Here is a 20,975-nt window from a genome sequence, read left to right on the forward strand (position 1 = left end):
CTGTATACTGGTAGCAAAGGCTATAATTTAACTTGGCTCTAGAAGGTTAAACCTTTTGTGGTTGATTTCTTTAGGAGGATGTAATTACAGAAAAGAAATAGTTATTTAGTTTTACCCATAAATTTAAACTATTTTGATTTAATGCACACCATTAGGTTACTGCACAATTTAAAAACAATTGGCTATTGTCAAATACAGTCAAACTACAATTAAAACACATCAACAGGCATATGTGATCAATAAATTGATCTTTTTATTTCCATTTTCTCTTATTTACTAGATACATGTGTATATGTATATTTTAATTGTTTTAATGTTAGCCTTAATTAACAAACTGTTTCAAGTTTTCTAAGTTTTGGCTGTATTTGAAATAGTCATTTTGCCATTGTGCAATGGAATCTCATGTTTTATAATGTTTCATCAGTTTAATTCTTCCTTTTTTCAAAATTTGTTTTATGCATAAGGGACCAATATTTCTTTGGGTTATTTTTATATATGACATAACATATATTAAATCAATCAAAAGATTCCATGATGCAAGTTTATATTATGTATTGCTTGAAAACATTTTAACCCCTGCCTGCTTGTTTTAATTGTAGTTTTTTCTGTATTTTTGCAATTTATAGCACCAGTAGAGGAAGAAGTTGTAGAAGAAACACTTTCACAAGAAACAGCAAAAACAACAGGGGACACTGTTGAAAACCCTGCACATACTAAGAAACTTGATGAGGCAGCCGACACTTAGGGGTCAACTGTTATCTTCACATGTTGGTCAACTGTTATGTTCACATGTTCATTGAGAGAAAATATTCATTCTTCACATGCTTTTATCTACTGACATAGAATATTATACATATCACATGTAGGAACATAAAACATGTTCAAATTCTATTATATAAACATTGGATACATCTGAACCAGTAACTTACTCATGAAACTATATACACAGTGACATATCATAGTTACTCTTTGTACATTCCAACAAGTTAATTAAATCAACCATTTACAAAAAGTACTTTGCATCTTTATTTACAGACACTGAGTACTCTAAACTTGGACTATAATGTTATAATTTAATTGAGTGCATGGATTTACTCCCTGACTAAACTTATAAAATAGGGCATTTCTGCTAAAATATGCACATAATTTGTTTTTAATTATATTTGAATTGTTATTATATATGTTGTATAATTGTTTACATTTGACATCATTCTGAAGAAAGCATGTGTTTTTTAAGCATACACAAGGAACAAAAACCATTTGCAATAATTATATTAATTTGTCAATTGATTTAAAAAAATGCCCTCAATCTCTTGCATGTATATTTTGAAATATTTTAAATATTGAAGTTGTTAAGTCGTTGATAAAAGATCAGTGTACACTATATTTACATCTTTTTAGCCATTTTACTATAGTTTATTAAGATTTATTTTAAATAGTTTATTTTTTCTTATCAAAATTTCCTTATATAGTATAATTGTGATAATGTATGTTGAAAATCTGTGATATCTTTGTTAAAATGTTTTGTTTATTCTTTCATATCTAAATAAAAAAATCATTTTATTTATAATGTGTAGTGACCATTTTATATGTTAAGTATTGTATGATAAAGATACAAAAAAGCTAATAGATTGTTTATATATAGACTTCCTCAAAATACTTTAACTTAAGCATACTTTATAACAGAACTCTGGATTAGATGTACCAAAGTCATTTACATATTAATTGCATATTGCAATTTTTCACACACTCATATATAAATATATGTTGCAACTTCTCATGCTAAGGAAGAATTTCACTAAATTGATAAAATAAATAAGGAAATTTTTCATAATTCTGTTCAAGGAAAACTTTTGTATGAATATGAGTCATTACATGTGGATCATGTGACTTAATTGATATAAGATCATGTGACTTCTTAACATTATATCATGTGACTTCTTAATGCTAGATCATGTGACTTCTAAATGTTATATCATGTGACTTCTTAATAGTAGATCATGTGACCTCTTAATGTTAGAAAATTTCACTGCCTATGATTTAACCATGCTTTTATTTTTTCTTCAAATAAAACGACATTTCTCATTGTGTAACATGCTCAATCTAACACTGTTACATAAATAACTACAGAAATATCAGACCATATATACATGATATGTATGTTTTTATTATTCTACTATTGATTGTGTTTTACATTTTGTGCCAATATTAACATTAAATGCAGGAATTGAGCACTCTCTTAGACATTTTATTTCTGTTTAAATTGAGCCATAAATGCATAGTTGTCTATATTATTGTATAATTTGACTGCATTGTTTTGATATGGTAGATGTTGTGTCTCTTTTAATAGTCTTGAATAACTTAAGTCAATAATTTTGAAATAAAACCTTTGATCATTAATCTTTAACCCTGCTGCATTCATAAATGATCAGCCTTTTTGCCACCAGTATAGAGCCAGGCCAGCTTACATATCTATACAGTCTGACCAGGCTCTATACTGTTAGTAGTTTGACTTTTAGAAGCACTGAAAATTTAAAATGGACTGGTCCAAATTTAAGGTTGGACAAGTCCATTTCACAAATTCAGCAGGTAAAGGGTTAAACCAGACTGTAGGTATAAAATTTATGCCATGGTGCCAGTTTTTTTTTTGTCCCTGTAGTCTGGACAAAATTATGTGCCCCCTTTGATGTTTTTTTTTTTCTATTCTATATTTGCATATCAAGCAGTTAATGTATATTTATACCTTTTATGAAGGTTTTCTATCTGCATTTCTCTATAAAATAATAAAAGTGATCATATTAAACCATAGTTGACTTTTATGTATTAATAATATTTGTGTTTTCTTGCCCAAAATGGCCTAAAGGTATTACACCTTAAAGGGACTCCACTGAGGTTTTTTGACATGATGGGACTGGAAATATTTTTTCAAGCTAAATGTGACATTCGATTAAGGTTTAGACCTCTAATCTTTGTGCAAAATTTCAGATCAAACGCTTTTCACTCAAATCGGGCTAAGAAAAGCATAAAAATACGATTTTCAATTGATTTCAAAGTATATTTCTTAAGTATCTTTGCATATATTTCTGTTTAAAGTGACCCACCTCATTTATATAAGAAATTCAAATGTTATGATTTTAGGCTTTCAAACCTCTGTGGAGTCCCTTTAATAATGCCTAGATTCTAGATAATTTTTACAAGATTTAACTTGAGTGCTTTATTTGTTAAAATATTGTGAAATGCACAAATAAACGGAATTTGATTTAGACTAAGCCATTTACTACACACATAAATAATCTATAACATATCAAAATATGAAGAAATAGAATAAACATGTATGCTGTAATAGGGTGGAAATATGGTAATCTGTATAATTTTACATAAAAACCTGCAATTTATCACTTGAATCATGAATATTTATTATTATTGTTAAAGTTTGATTCTTATTGAAAGTAAGTTTACTTATTGGGAGCAGGGGTCACTCGGACTGATATTGTTACATTAAAGCTACTGGTAAAATTATTTGTAGTTAGATGTTGAAAGACTGCTGGCTCATAGACAGCTGTAGCTGAAAGTTTTAACATTATTTAACTTGATAATGAAGAAAGTCGTTTGATTATTTGTCTTCTTTCTTGAAGTTAACTAGTACTAGTGTCAATAAAATTTGTTGCCTTACCTATGAGGCTACCTCACTCATTAGGTATTAGACTGCTTTGTCGTCTAATATACATGTATATACAATGCATGGTTGTTATAGGTTGTTGGGTCATATTTTATTGTAGGAGGCTATAGTTCATGTTGGTGAGCTTTTGTAATCTACCCTTGTCCTTCTTGTGGGTGTCAAATATGCATGATAGATTTTTGTTTTCTTTTTGACTATTAAAATAAATTTGATATAAAGTTATGCAGAAATTTGTTTCACTAGTAGGGGCCTAGGTATTGATTGAATTCTTGTTTAGGAGACGCTGATCTTGTTTGTGTCTGACATAAAAGTATACAGTTGTTATAGTTAACTGGTTCATATTTTCACTACATTTTGGTCTGAGATATTAGTGACAACTTGTTAGAGTCTTGGACAACTTTGCGTTCTGAAACATAAGTATAGTGCGGTAGGTAACTGGTTCGGGTTTTCAAAAACTTTCAGTTGTTAGAATAGCATACTAATATATTAATGTTAAAGATCACTGGTTGATGTATTTGACAAATTTCTGGTGTAATTTGATAAAGAGAAGATCAAATAATAAATTGACATTATAGAAACACGTCTGATATAACATCAGAATTACATGTAAAGCAAAGGTTTATCTTGTAACACTTAGATATGTTATGACGTCTCAAAAACTGGTCGTCATTCCCACTGACAACGTTATATCTGCTTTAACAATGCTATTATACGTGATATCATTCGTCGTATGCACGTGCACGAATTCTGCAGCAGATTTTCAGTCCAAAAATTGTATTTGCAAGACTGATAATATATATTTACCCGGTCACTGTCAAGTATACCGTAGTTTTAGTTAATATTAATTTTGTAAACAGTATTTTAACAAAGACAACGTAAATAAGTGGTCATGACGATGACTGTATTAAATATTTAAATCCAATACATCAGCCGCCCTGACCTAACAGCACATGATTCATAGCTGTGATTCAGTGAAGCGTCACTTTTTTGTAGCCAACATCGATATTGTTCCGTATAAATATATACAATAATATAGTGTAGAAAATTGCAAAAGGAATTCAATAATTTTCATATATGTTTGACTTCCTCGTTGATGTATTATTGCTATGGATTAAATGATAAAGCTGGCGGTAATATTCGTATTATATAGTGTTAATTAGTTGCTGTTTTGTTGTGATTAATTAAAGGGAAGTAACTGGTAAGAGAGTATTTATGGTTATTGAGGTAGCATAAGTTTTCTTTCCTTAACTTAATTGCTGGTCTTTATGGTAATATCACTGAGCCCATAAGAAACAAGAAATGAAAAAGCAAAATCATCATATATTTGTAATAAAAATGTAGAAGAAATTATGTGAGCGTTAATACTGTCTACATTAATTTGTGCCTCGTACATGCATTAAACATTATACTACTTAACTCTACTTTAATCATACAAAATGAGTAGTAAATGTATATATTATGATAGTCAAAATATTTTGAAATCTAAAGCTAGATTCTGTGATATGTTTGTTCTGGGACATTGCCCATACACAAAACAGCTTAATCTTTCAACTCAAAGTACAATAAGTTAGACTGATACTATCCAGGATAAGTTGTCATTTACATTGACCTCGAGTCAAAAGAAAGTGTTTCACAGGTTTTATAATGTGACTTTGGCAAGATTAATGTAATGACAACAATATAAGATTTTTATATATGACATATTATATTACAGAAATTTTCAAAATATGTGACCTAATAAAAAATAACAATAGTTTAAGAAATGTATGAATATTAAAAATCCATGTAACTCTTTAAACAAGAAAAATAGAATTTACTGTTTTAATCACTGTATGGAATAAGTAATATGTTTTACATATTTTATAATTCAAACTTATGCGGATATTTAAAGCCATGGGCTAGCTTTAAGAACAATTCTTGGCTAAATCTAAGAGATTTTAAAGTTTTAAATGCTTTTTTAAAGCCCTTTTAATTTAAAAAAAAAAACAAGAAATTCCCAAAGTATATTTAAAAAGGGTATTTTAAAAATGATAAAGGGGTTTTATAAAATACTTTGATCCCAAAACCCCAGGGAAAATTTTTAGAAAAAAAATCATTTTTCCTATCGTCGAAAAAGGGATTGCCAAAAAATACCTTTTGGTTTGCTTGTAAAAAAGAATTGAATGTGCACTTGTTAATTCAAACTTGATAATTTACGGAACAGACATAGAACGTGTAAGATTTTTAGCCCGACTTCTTTGGAAAAAAATGCTGTTTCTACTATTGCCGTCGGAAAACTTTAACTTGGTAATATTTTTTTTATTTCTCAATGGATTGCCTTCATACTTTGACACGACAACTTTTTCGGACAAGACCTTCAAGTTTACCAGATTAAATTTTACCTTTACTCTTAAATGACCCTTTACCCCTTTAAAAGGGCATATATTTGAAAAATTTTTCCTTGATTTTTCTATAATTGGGGTAAATTTTTCATCTATAAAAAGACGTCCTTTTGAACTTTGGGTACAAAAATCCAAAAAAATTTTTTAGAAATTTTTAAAACCCCCAATTTTAAGTTTTATAAATTTATTAAAATTATAGGGCCCCCCAAAAAACTTTTCCCCCAATGGTCCCCCCCTTGGGGTAAAACTTTTGGTTTTTTTAAAAATTATGGTAAAAATTTGAAGGTTTATACTTTGGTACCCCCAAACCCAAACCCGGTTTTGTTTTGGCTTGAAAAAAATTTGAAATAAGAAAAACCTTTACATATATTTTACCTTGAAAGACCCTGCAAACCCAATTTTTCTCCCCTTTACCCTATCTTTAGGATAATACTTAGTGACTTCAAAATTTAAAAATAGGTTTAAAACAAAAATAACCTTTTTTTGTAAAATTTTTGGAATGGGTTTCCCCCCAAATATGTCCCTTTAATTTAACCCGGGGAAACTGGGGAAAAATTCCCTTTTTTTTTTTGTTTTTCATTTTTAATTTTGCCGATTTCCAAAATACAAATAATAAAATTTAGGTCCAACCCAAAAGGGTTTCATTAAGAAAAGGTTTAAAAATCCCCCTTTTCCTTTGGGGCCCCGTTCCATAAAAGTGGTTTTTTCCCAAAACCATAATAATAAACAATTTTTTAAACAAAGGTTTGGACACAATAATTCAAGTTTCCAAAACTTTTCCAAAAAGGTGTCACTGTCCCAAGGAAAATAAAATCTTTAAAATAATTTTGATAGGAAATTTTGGCCCTTTTTAAAATTAAAATTCTTTTATCCCTTTCCCAAAACCCCCGAGAATTTTCGAGTAAATTGCCCTACCTTGGGAAAAAAAACTGTTTTTTTATATTAAAAACTCAAATTCAAGCAAAAGGGTTTTTAATTTCCCTTTTAAAAGTTGATTTTTGAACATGGAATTTTGACCCACCCAAAAAAACCCAGTCAATGGTCTTTAGAAATTTAAGAATTTGCAGGTTTGTTTTCAAGCTATATAGCAGTCTTTTTAAAAATTTCCCCCGAAATCACCACAAAACAAAATTTGGAAAAGGGAATAACTTTTTCCCCCAATATTTTCTACAAAAATAATTTATTATGTTTAAAAGAAAAAATTGTCAAAAAAAAATAGAATAAAATCCCTCTTCTAATGTTTGTTACTACCATACCCAAAAGTCACGTTGGGGGGGGAACCTTTTTAATTTTTGTAGGGTTATTTGTTAAATTTAAAGGGAACCCTAATTTCTGTTAAAAAATAAGGGGGGGTAATAAACTTTTAAAAAATTAAAAAATAAATTTTTTGGGAGGAAATACCCTAATGCCATGAAATTTGGGGAAATTTTCAATTTTTAAATTTAAAAGGGAACGGTTTTTTTTGAAAATTAAATCAAAAATTAAATTAAATTAATTAAAATGAAAATCCCCAATTAAAGAAAAAAATCATTTCCCCCCAAAAAAATTTAAAAGAATGTTTTTAAAATTTTTAAAAATGGAAGAACCTAACAACAAAAATTTAATGAAAAAAATGAATTAATAAGTATGAATGAATGTTTTATAATATATTTTAAGCGTTTGGTTTTGTAAATATTTCGCTTCATTTAGTAATTGAAGGTGAAACGAAAACATAGGAAACAAATATAAAAATTGATAATTTGATAAATTATCTGAAAAAAGAAGATAGACTAATAATATTAGAAATAATCGTCAGAGAGGGCGGGGCGGTTATGGTTAATAGTCTTCAATATAGTGAAATTTATGAGATTTGTTGAAAATATTTGATCTGATAAAGATTTTTTTTTCGATCAATTTTATGGCGATAAAAGAAGAAAAAGTATAAAAAAATAGGAAAAGTTAGATGCTATTCTCTCATATTTCAACAGTATATTAGTATAGGTTAAATGTTTCTGTAGCGTGTAAGCTCACACCATCTGTGTTTATGTTATACTAAGCACCTGTAGAGATTTACCTGATACTGTGGATGCAATGTTGGTTAGCTCAATATTATGATTGTGTAGTATAGAGGAATCACATTCCTTCACTGTTCCTCAACGTAGACGTTCTCACAGTCGCAAGTGTTGAATCCAAACCGGCAAGTGTATTTGAATTGTTATTGGGAATAAATACGTGTGTGCATTGTTGATTGGTTATTAAACAGTTAGGCCAGGAGATTTGAAATGGGAAATTTGTGTGCCAAAAAGCAGAAAGAAGTTCGTACGGACGGACAGGGCGATGCTAATGGTGTGTATGCTATGTATTTTAGTTAAATATTTTACGGTATTTGAAGCAGAGCGTGTTGTAGAATGTGATGATACTTGGAAGATTTGACTAGATGCCAGAATTGAGAGACTTTTACACGATTTCATCTCTACATTATTTGTATATAACTCGCTGCTACTCTTGAAGAAATTTTATCTAAACTGTTGATTACGTTTCTCTGATATTATATCTTAAGTGATATGTCTGTCTGGGGGAAGTTAGCGGAGGATACATTAAACATTTATCTTGTTGTAGTAATATATATATAACATAATTTACTACATTATCATTTACAAGACAAACAGAATTACCAAAGTAAATCTTAGTATACTGTATATGAAAACTTAAAACATCATGTTATATATAACTGTTTTTGAATATATATTATTAACATTATTTATTTATTAAGATATTTTTTTTTTCATTTTTTTGCAGCTCTCAAGGATGTTCGTGTTGTATTTGTGATAGGTAAGTTGATTATATCACTTTATATTTCACTAAACTAAACAAATATAATAGCATATATATTTATATTATATACGTGACAAAACTAAGTTCATCTTCTAAACAGTAACCAAGTGACTGTGCCACGCCTTTCACTGATGCTATTACAAATCAATACATATAGTCTCCAGATTGAATAGTACAGAGGTTAGGTTAAAAGTTAACGCCTTAAACTCATTGTACAAGGCAAGAAAAACGTTTGTATAGACATGAGAAGATGATAAATCCAGTCATATGTTTATAAAAAAATTTTTTTTCCAGTTATTCTAAAGGCACAATATGCCTCAAAAATTAACAATATTTTTCTTCTTAATTTGTTTTATCATGTTTAAATAATGTGTTAAATGTGTTAAAAGAAGCATATAAGATGCTAATGACCGAAAGTTAGTTGGACTGAACGGAAATAATTTGTAGTAAAGATAGCAAATCTTATACAAATTGTTTTTGACTTTCGTACAAAATACTAAATCACTCGAACGTAATCGTTGCCAAAAAGCAAAAGAACGAAAGGAAAGTTCAGCCAATGGGTACTTTTCGGCAGTTGTAACAGTTAGAAAATAAATGTTTTGAGAAATGAAAAATAATAGCATTTTTAGGGCTTAATGGGCCTTTGAAAACACTAGCCTTTAACGTTAGAAGTCCTTTAACTCACATTTAGTATTTTTTCCCCAAAAATGCAATACAAATGAGAATATTTCTTTATATGAACCGTGTCACGACAAAACCAACATAATGGGTTTGCGACCAGCATGGATCCAGACCAGCCTGCACATCCGCCATTATGCTGGTTTTGTCGTGACACTTCTCATATGTATTTTTGTAGCAGACGTCATTATGTATGCATGTTGAGTAAATGTGTACGCGTACAAATAGCTTTCATACAAGTAAACGCTATTAATTGTGTAACCAAATTTTGTACTGTTATTCATAATGTCGTATGTACATGTACATTGTACTTTACACGTGCACATTTTGTATATGAATGTATAAATGGTGTTGTACTTTGGTTCTTATAAAGAGAATGTGTACAATAAGTAGACAAGGTGTATAAAATTACTTATGTAAGTAAATTATCAAACTATTATAAATAAATGAATGTTAAACAGGGTATTTCTAATACAAGGTAAATGTTAACAAAATATATATGCAAATAAATATGCGATAAAGTCCCCTAAGAATCGTGAAGCATCTATAACAATTTATATTGCATTTATTTTCATAAAGTAAAAGAATAATTAATGTTGTTTATGTACAGAATTGTGGTGGATCTACATATATTTCACCGTTTCTAGTCAATGTTTTAACTTGATAATATAATAGGTTAGATAACTTAAAACTAGATAACTTCAAGAGTTTAACTTTGTTCGGCTGTACGTATATGTTAAATTAGAATGTCGCGCCATTAAAACATTTCTCCTCGTAAAGAAACACACTTTTTTGAAATCTTAGTATTGACGATTTAAATGTTGATGGAAGAAAACAAAAATGTTCCTTAAACTACTGTCTACATTATTATATACATTTTTCATATATTAACATTGTTTCATACTCCACGTATCCATTTTTAGCCAACCATCCATAAAAGTACTAGTACACTAGCTTAGTTCTTTGAATGGTGGACAGAATGTAAACTCAAGAATTTGTTTTGAATGTCACCACTCGAACCTATTTAACCGGAAGGAAATAAGTCTTTAAATTAGGTACTGATAAATAACATGGCAAAATTTGAAAATAGCTATCCATTTAATAAGTACGTTCAGTATTTTAATTTTATAAACGAAATAGAACATTTTAATTAGAACAATCATTTTATAACTCACCTGAGCTGGCTCATGGCGGGCTTTTAGGACTGTCGTCAGTCGTCCGTCCACATTTTGTTCGTTAACACTCTAGTGGTCACATTTTTGTCTCAATTGTCATCAACCTTGTCAAGATGTGTGTCAAAGTAATTGCTTGAACGAGTACGAACATGGGTCATCTCGGATGAAAAACTAGGTCACATGAGCCAAATACATTGTACATAAAAAATCTTGCCACTCTAGTGGCTACTGTATTGGTCCAAATGTCCCGGAAATTGATCATAAAGGTTCTTTTAGATGATTTCTAGCTTGAGCTCGAATATGGGTCATCTCGGATTAAAAACTAGGTCACAGGAGCCAAATTCATTGTATATAATAATCTTGTTAACACTCTAGTGGCTACTGTTTTGATCCAAATATCCTGGAAATTGTTCTTTTGATGATTTCTAGTTCAAATTCGAATATGGGTCACCTGGGGTCAAACACTAGGTTACATAGCCCAAATATAAAAAGCTCTTTTTAACACTCTTGGGACGTCTGTTTTAGTCCAAAATATCCTAAAGATTGGTCAGAAAATATCCTAGAGATTGGTCAGAAAATTGTTTAGTTTGTTTCTAGCTCAAGTTTGAATATGGGTCATCTTGGGTCAAATACTAGGTCACACAGCCCAGATATTTTTTTAGCTTATAAACACATTAAATTCTAATCAACCGCGTTGATGATAGAAATTATATTATGTTGACCGAGTGATATATCATTTCCAGTGTGTAGAAAACAAAAATAGTGAATACATTTTAAAGAAGCTAAGGTTTTTCGATATTCGAGACATATTTTAACATAATTTAAATTAATTTCTAGTAAGCGTAATTGTATTCCGTTAGTCCGTTCGTCAGTCCGTTCTTATGATTTGTATGTACAGGGTTATATCAGCGTTTTGTCCTCTCAAATGTACCCGAATACTTTCAAATCTAATGTATTTACATTAAATGAATCTCTATTATGTCGTGCAGTCAATGTCATGGAACATAAGTTTGTCTATTTTTCGTTATATCATAGATAATAAGTTTGTTATAACCGCTGTCTTAGGGAGGAGTTTGAAATTTATTTGGATAAAGTCATCGGGGCTTTAACTTGATTTTGAAAATGCATATAGTGGTGTCACCGGCCGGCTTGTTGTTGTTGTTTGATTTTTTTCTGAAATTTTTCTTGGGGGGGGGGGGGGCGTATTTCACTTCTTCACTTCCGGTAAACGATCTATTTTCCCGAGAGAATATATTCCCGAACAAAATATTTCACTGTTATTTTAAGTAAGCTTGGCGATGATTTCACTTTTCAATGAACTGACTTACATAATATTTTCATTCATAGGTATTCCGTTGTCATTCTTATCACAACAAAATAATAATTTAACAATCCACAACTAGCGAATATATTGCTAAATTATACACTTTAACCAGGTCTAACTACCTAAAATTGCAACACTCATTTCCCATATTTGGCATAACAAGGCCAATCTTCCAGTTCAAAAAAACTGTCCCAATCCGTGCCCTGTCTCATTGCTAAGCATTGATGATATTTCTGCATTTACAGCAATTACATCCAAGTTAACAACGACAGAGTATCTTACTTAAAGTTGTTATACAATTACTATATACTAGTAGATCACGTTTTTGTAAGCTATATTATCTTGTAGGTCGAATCGCTGATTCAGAATGATATTTCAAAGTTGTTTGTAAAAATGATATTTGAGCCGTGTCATTACAAAACCAACATAATGCGTTTGCGACCAGCATGGATCCAGACCAGCCTGCGCATCCGCGCAGTCTGATCAGGATCCATGCTGTTCGCTATCAGTTTCTCTACTTATAATAGAGTTGATAAGCGAACAGCATGGATCCTGATCAGACTGCGCGGATGCGCAGGCTGGTCTGGATCCATGCTGGTCGCAAACCCATTATGTTGGTTTTGTCATGACACGGCTCATTTAATTTTTAATTCAGCAGAAATCCTTATTAAAAGTCAGTTAGCGCTATTTTCGTAGCCGTTATTCTATATTTCTATTGATCAGGCATTGTTTATGATTGTGAATAAATATAGAATTGATATATCACGACCCAATGCAATATTAACCCTGGTTACATTAGTTATTCTTTGCTTATTGAATAAAATGTTATAAGATGTAACCCGGGAGGTGTAATTTGAATCTTTGTCTTATATGAAATGCTGAAAGTTCTTGATCACGAACAAGAAGAGGACCTGTTTAATATTATGAACATGAAAATCAAGTTAAGCATTAATTCTTTTGAAAAAATGATGTCATGGTGTTTACCGTGCATTTAAAGGCCCATTATGCATAAGAAATGCTTTCGTTTCTATTTCTCGAAAGCTTTTAAATTTTGGTGTACTTTTATATAGTGTCCGAAAAGTTACTCATTGGCCAATTACATGAACCTTCTCTTTCATCTGTTGTTTTTTTGGCAATGAATACCAGTTTTAGTGATTTAGTATTTTGTATGGAAGTCAAAGTACTATTTTGTTTGCATTTTGCTACTTTGACGATAAATTATTTCGCATATATCGCTACATTCTTCAGGTAACGAACATGTATGAACATTCTCTATTAAAACCATTATTTAAACATCATAAAATTCATATTAGAATGGAAAAAATGGTTCTGAGGCATGACTTGCCTTTATTGTTTTTCACGAAATTGCGTTGTCTTTGTCTTTGTTTTTTTTTTTATTATTAAAATTGATTCATTTATTATTTATGATTATATTCTGTAATTTATTCATGACCCTGAGTCCAACGATATCAAAAGGTTGTACATTATATAACCAGAAATAATAGGTAACAGAAAAAAGATACGGATAGAGTGTTTATTTACGTGCTCTGTAATAAATTTTGATAAATTTATATAAGAATAAACAAAATAAGTGTAAAGTTTATTTCTACCATCAGATTGTCTGTTTATATATATTGTTTATGTTTAAACTCAAGGAAGTGAAGTGTATGTACTAGATATGTAGATTTCTAATTACCAGGTGACTGAAAAGTATATGAATTTACTTTCCGTGTCTAATGTAATGGTACTTTTCTGGAATTTAGCAAGAATACAAAAAAACGCACATATGTATAGCAGATGTGAAAAGAATGTCTGTTTCACAATAAGATACAATATAATGATGTATGACATCTTACGAGCTTTACTATAATATGTCCTTTTATTGGGGCATATTTGTGGTAGGGATTTGTTCCAATTTTGTAATGTTTTGATGGCGTCTAGCAGATATATAATTATATTGTTATAATATTCTATATTTACAATTGTTTCTGACTGGTAAAACATCACGTAATATATAAGGGACTATGATAATGTTAAAAAGAAGTCTATACATATCAGCGTATTTATAAATCCTATGTATGTATGAAACCAAGTATAATGTAAAGAGGATAGCAATGCTCGGATGTTTTATAATCAATTATTGTTGAATAGATAAAATATATATTATAATTTTGTACCCCAAAACTACATATTATAAATTTAGTTCGAGTTTTTAACCTTTGACCTTACCGAAAGTAATTATTCATTCCTGCAGTCTGACCAGACTGTTGGTAACTTAAGTTTTGTATTTTTTATACAGAAAACCATGAAACTTTGAATGGATTATAAAGAGCAAACTCATTACACAAAAACAGCAAGACAAGGGTTAAATACCAATCATACATAAATAGTTCGAAGCAAGTGTATGCAGCTTATTTAATGTTAATATGTATCAAATGAAGAATCAATCGATTGATTACCAACTGTTTAAAATAAGTGAGCCATAGATTGACGAATTTTCTTTAATCTTTTGGATGGAGATCAGCGCACAAGAGAGTTAACCATGCATGCTGTGTGCAAGTCTGTTTTTCTCATCTTTTGAAACATAAATTGAAATTAACTTCTAAAACTTATACTATAGCCAAAACTAACGACTGTTTGGGAGTTGTATCAGATCAAACTGTTGTCTATCAGCATTTATTGAGTAACGTAAAATTGTTTTGTTGCCAAAGCAAACTTTATCAGAAATATGCTGCAGCCATTATTCTGACAGTAGCAATTTTGTTTTAGTTATGTATTGATGCAGGAACGTTTATTGACATTTGATATACATGTGTTTTTATTTCCCTTTGAATATGCGAAACATGAAAAATTGCCAAAATCTTAACTTGGTCTAGTTTTGTTTTTAAATAAAATGCAACATTATAAATATTTTGATAGTGCAATGTTCTCGTGTATATATTGCAGACTACCTATTTAGTTTAACCTGCTAGACTACTTAAGTTCCAATTAGTGAACATAAAACGCGTGTTTTATTGTAAGTATTTAAGGAGACTATTATGATTCGCATATTTTCTATAAGAATCCACATGCAGCTGTATATTTGTAAACGATAGAAACATAGATTATATTGTTATATGTTTTACAATTTGCTAGGATTTCTTTATTAGTGACATGTTAAGACATATTGTTTGACTTTCCAATACAAACGTGTAAAAGATGTCAAAGGCCCTACGGTAGGAGCAGTTACGCCTTTTTTAATGTCTCGTGCATCATTTATCCGACCTCACCTGTATATATTTATAAATTTACTTGGGTACATTTTTCATTTCATGCAATTGTTAATATTACAGAGTATTACATTACATGTGGGTTACTAATAGTAACCCAGATTACATATATGTGTTGGTATAACTTACACTTTTATAACACCATTGATCAACTGAGTGTATGCCACCATCTGTCACATAATTATATTTCTGCATTGATACACTTTAAGTTAAAAATCAATTGTATTTGTATATACATGTAGTAAATGGTGTTAACTGTTACCGTGTTTGATTTTGTATAGAAATTTATCTTTCTTTTAACCCGTGCCATTTTTGCGACTCCGTAATAGTGGCAAGGCACGGTTGTGCATATATTATTTTGGCGAAGGTTCATTACTAAATTTATTGAACTGGTTGAACAAAAATAATATTATGCTCACTAAAGGCTCTCATAATATAGTTTTATTCAACTCATTCAATAAATTCAGTATTGAAATACAATCATTCAATATATTCTTTATATTTACATGTATATTCGTTATAGCATTAAAAGTTTGAAATGTTTTGTGAATAATTGCTTATATATAGAACAGCAATCGATCGTTACATTGTGCAGTTAAAAGATAGCGTTAGCCTAATAGGTGAAACATACAGTGGATGTGAACCAAGTTTAAATTTTGTTATTTTACAGTTTAAGAAACATTTCAATCTAAGTACAAATGGATAGCCAATCAATTAACAGTTATATTGTGTTTATAATAGGAGGCCCCGGAAGTGGTAAAGGAACACAGTGTGAACGTATTGTCGAGAAGTATGGATTTACTCATTTGTCGTCTGGTGATCTCCTCCGAGCAGAAGTCGCTTCCGGTTCAGCACGTGGCAAGGAACTTACAGCTATTATGGAGAAAGGCGAACTTGTTCCTCTGGTAATTATATTTTCTCTTTCTCGATGTCTTGCTTTAATGAGAAAATGATTTTTTTTTCTAATTCATGTTAAATTCTGTCAATGGATTGCTCTGCTAAGATACGAAGTATGGGTAGAATTTGTTATAAACTTAATCAACCCGTTATCAAATGATTTGTTTTTTTCCCTATTTCTCTTATCTGTAATTAGCAATTTAAATGACCTGTAATGTTGATAAAGATAATGTTTGTTCGTGTTTTTTTTCTACGATTAATTACCGCTCAATGTAACCAAAGTATCGCTCCACTCCATCCTTTTAGCTGTTTAAATCGTTTATGTTTTCTTATTAACGTCTGACTATAGCATAAACATCATTAATTATATAAAGACTTTTATCATCGGATTTTCTACATCAAATGAAGATCACATAACATGCATTTATTATATTATCTCATAAGACTGTTTTGCATCATTTTCATATAGAGGTCTATGTATATTGCAGGATACAGTTTTACAACTGTTGAAGGAAGCCATGTTGGCGAAAGCATCAACAAGTAAGGGATTTTTGATTGATGGATACCCGCGTGAAATGGAACAAGGAACACGATTTGAGAAAGAGGTGGGTAATTGTACTCTAGATATGAAGGGCTAGTCATATTGGTCTTACTTATTGGGTAAATAGCTAGGCCTATAAATCCCAAATTCGTAACTTGAAGGATTGGTACATGTACTCAATTCCAGACAACGGCTAAAAATTTGTTTTCAAAAGCGCTGTTTTGTATATCTTATCTGATTTTGTTAAAAAACCTGTTTGCAAACTGTCGTTAAACCTTAACTGCTTAACTGTGCATTATGTCTGAAAAAATCAGAGATTAGATTTAGATATAGATTTCTTTACAAGGAAAGTTGCCAACTGGTTGCTAGGTGGAATAGGAACTTGAGAAATCATTAGCCGGTCAGTGACCTTAACATGAGGAAATTAAACATAGACAAGAAAATAGTGTGAAGTTTACTTGAATTATACATTAGCTGTAGCTTCCTTACAATAACGCTAAATATACTAGACGTTATCTCTTTCATATATATATATATATATATATAATATCAGGCAAACATCATAAATACTTAAAAACTGTGGTCGTATGTAGCCGCATGTTGAAACATTTTTGTATTTTTATATATCATAATGTAATAAATATTGTTACATATTTGACAGTTAGGTTAATGATTTAATCATATTTAAATAACTTGAAATCTAATTTACAGGTAGCACCGTGTCAGTTCGCGTTATATTTCGAGGTTTCAGACGAGACTATGACAAAGCGCCTCCTAGGGAGAGCTGAGACAAGTGGGCGTGTCGATGACAACGAGGAAACCATCAAGAAGCGTCTAAAGACGTTTCACGATATTACAACACCAGTTGTAGATTATTATGAAAAAGAAGGCAAGCTGAAAAAAGTAAGCCAAATCTATTACGAAGATGGTAAATGTCATTTAGCCATTATAACCCGAAATATTTGTTCACTCGGCTTGTCTGTCTATATGATATATCAGCCGCGTCACGACAAAACCAACATAATGGGTTTGCGACCAGCATGGATCCAGACCAGCCTGCGCATCCGCGAACAGCATGGATTCTGATCAGACTGCGCGGATGCGCAGGCTAGTCTGGATCCATGCTGGTCGCAAACGCATTATGTTTGTTTTGTCGTGACGCGGCTCATATGTAGATAAGGTCCAAGTCTGGATGGTTTAACGTCTGTTCTCCTGATCTCTGACAAACTTGCAGACAAATTGCAAAATTAACCTGGGTACATTCCTCAAATTCTTTACATATTGAACTCCACTATTACTTATAAATGTGATTCTTCAGTAATTGCAGGGGAATTTTTTAATGTTTTATTATGTCAATATATGTCTCAGTTATTTGGCATGAACTTCCACGAAATGTTGATTACTGTCACACTACAGTTTATCAGTTACGTAATCTCCAAATATAAACTTATCCACCTTTAAAGAATCCACCTTTCTTAATACTGATTATATTTTTTAGTCTGATTTATTTGTGAGTTCTTCAAAGATCTTCGCTTGAATGTCAAAACAAAATTTATGTTCTGTATTACATTTTCTAAAAACTCAAAACTGTGTATTGCGTTTTTTTTCTGAACTCAAAACTGTGTATTTCATTTCCTCTGAAATCAAAACTATAATAAACTACATGTAGTATAAAGTTATAGAATGCAGAATATATATTTTAATATTTATATTACAGGTTGTAGCGGAGTCCGGACCAGACGAAGTTTTCAAAGAGGTAGAGACCATTTTTGATGCTATGCTGTCATCAGGTCAGTTACAAGTTAAACTTACCTTTTTTTTTACTTCACAGTTAAAGATAAATTACTAACAATAATGATTCAATAACAATAAATAATTTAACAATACTGCAACAATTACAACAAAAGCTAACTCTGATATCTGTGTCATAATCACAAAAAAGGAAATATTATGCAAAATGCTGAAAATAATTTATTCATATATATATTATTATATATATATATATATATATATATATATTTGACATATACACATACATATATTCACAGGTGAAATGTACACTGGTATAAATAGACACGCTTAAGATGTTTTGAAAAGTTATAGAAGTCATCGATTCAAACAATCATGTTGCAATATGTTGTAACATTGATGACCCCCAGTACTGTAACATAATCAGTCGCAAATTGATTCATACACACTGGTTATCAACCTTCAAAATCAAAACAATTGTCCAATATTGTTTCTGTAGATGATTGTTCAAGATTAACGTACTTTAACATGTATTAAGTGGCATCGACCAGAGCCACATGCCCATGCTGCTTTACCGTAAAGCAGTATGGTATGGCCGTATATATCACTATATGCAAATGAGTCATTTCACATGAATATGAACTGATGTCATGTTCATAGATGTAATAACATTGATTAAATGTTAATTGATGTAGTTCATTGATGTAATGTTCATTGATGTAATGTTCATTGATGTAATGTTGTATTATTGTTCAATGATGTTGTATTTCATTACATATATTCCAACACCATTTAAATCATTGATTATGCTACAGAACTAATTTTCATAAAGTCTTATTACGCATATGTAACTTTGTTTCCGTTTTTCGGGATATATTAAATTTGTGAAAGTCAGTTTAAATTTGATAAAACTCGATCAATATATTCAAAACAGCGGAATCCACACACGTCCCCTATTTATAATTTATTGTCTGTTGTTTATTTCAGAAAAATCTCCGCTGGCAGATGCAAAAATCATATTTGTGGTCGGTAAGTAACCATTACATTGATTAATACATTCCTCATTTTAGGAACCAGCCACTGCTTGATTTTATTTTCTTTTATGTTTCAGTATGTAATATACAGGTTTTGTTTTGGAAAAACTCCAAACTACACTGTGTTTGACATTTAAGAATCGCTTTATACTAGTTGACACCTTTTATTACGTATTAATCTAAGATTATTATAACCTCATAGATTATACTGCACATAGCTCACGTGTATCAAAGGGGCTTTACTTTCATTTACAGGGACGGAAAGTTCTTAGTTTACTGTTACTTTTTACTTTGTAAAACATCAAACATAAACTTCGTTTGGTATTTAGGCAGTAACATATTCTTTTGTCTTGTATAAACAATAGTAATGTTGTTAGATGCTGGAACATTGTCAATATTGGTACACAAATATAAACGGGTAATTTATTATCTTTGTGATTACATAATAGATGTGATATATATCTGATGTCTTCTATGTCTGTAGCTGATATCATCACATTATTACATACATTGACATTGTATAGTGCAACCTCTCAGAGCGACCTTCTGCTGTGCAAAAATCTCTTTACAATAACAGTAATAGTTCTTCCGAAAGTAAGTAATCATAAAACAAACCCCAAAGTAAAATTTCATAATATAAACCTCCCAAAGTTAGACATCACAATATAAACCTCCCAAAGTTAGACTTCACAATATAAACCTCCCAAAGTAAGACTTCACAATATAAACCTCCCAAATTTAGACTTCACAATATAAACCTCCCAAAGTTAGACATCACAATATAAACCTCCCAAAGTTAGACATCACAAAATAAACCTTCCAAAGTAAGACTTCACAATATAAACATCCCAAAGTTAGACTTCACAATATAAACCTCCTAAAGTAAGACTTCACAATTTTAACCTCACAAAGTAAGACTTAACAATATAAACCTCCCAAAGTAAGACTTCATTTTATAAACCTCCCAAAGTAAGACCTCACAATATAAACCTCCCAAAGTAAGACTTCACAATATAAACCTCCCAAAGTAAGACATCACAATATAAACCTCCCAAAGTAAGACATCACAATATAAACATCCCAAAGTAAGACTTCACAATATAAACCTCCCAAAGTAAGACTTCACAATATAAACCTCCCAAAGTAAGACCTCACAATATAAACCTCCCAAAGTAAGACCTCACAATATAAACCTCCCAAAGTAAGACTTCACAATATAAACATCCCAAAGTAAGACTTCACAATATAAACCTCCCAAAGTAAGACTTCACAATATAAACCTCCCAAAGTAAGACTTCACAATATAAACCTCCCAAAGTAAGACTTCACAATATAAACATCCCAAAATAAGACTTCACAATATAAACCTCCCAAAGTAAGACTTCACAATATAAACCTCCCAAAGTAAGACTTCACAATATAAACCTCCCAAAG

General features: G+C 30.6%; 1 protein-coding gene across 9 annotated transcripts in view; it reads left to right on the top strand.

Annotated features, from left to right (window-relative positions):
- LOC132755252 (adenylate kinase isoenzyme 5-like) overlaps positions 1-20,975 on the top strand; it is a 55,012-nt gene that overhangs the window by 28,026 nt on the left and 6,011 nt on the right. For all 9 annotated transcript variants that reach the window (XM_060746087.1, XM_060746084.1, XM_060746082.1 and 6 more), the window contains 6 exons: positions 8,839-8,871; positions 16,062-16,225; positions 16,706-16,822; positions 17,470-17,661; positions 18,476-18,548; positions 19,495-19,536. In XM_060746087.1, coding sequence (XP_060602070.1) covers positions 8,839-8,871; positions 16,062-16,225; positions 16,706-16,822; positions 17,470-17,661; positions 18,476-18,548; positions 19,495-19,536 — 621 coding nt within the window. The remainder of the gene's footprint in view (positions 1-8,838; positions 8,872-16,061; positions 16,226-16,705; positions 16,823-17,469; positions 17,662-18,475; positions 18,549-19,494; positions 19,537-20,975) is intronic.

This window comes from Ruditapes philippinarum, unplaced genomic scaffold, assembly GCF_026571515.1.
Source record: "Ruditapes philippinarum isolate M1 unplaced genomic scaffold, ASM2657151v2 ctg2823_1_1_1_1, whole genome shotgun sequence".
NCBI lineage: Eukaryota > Metazoa > Mollusca > Bivalvia > Venerida > Veneridae > Ruditapes > Ruditapes philippinarum.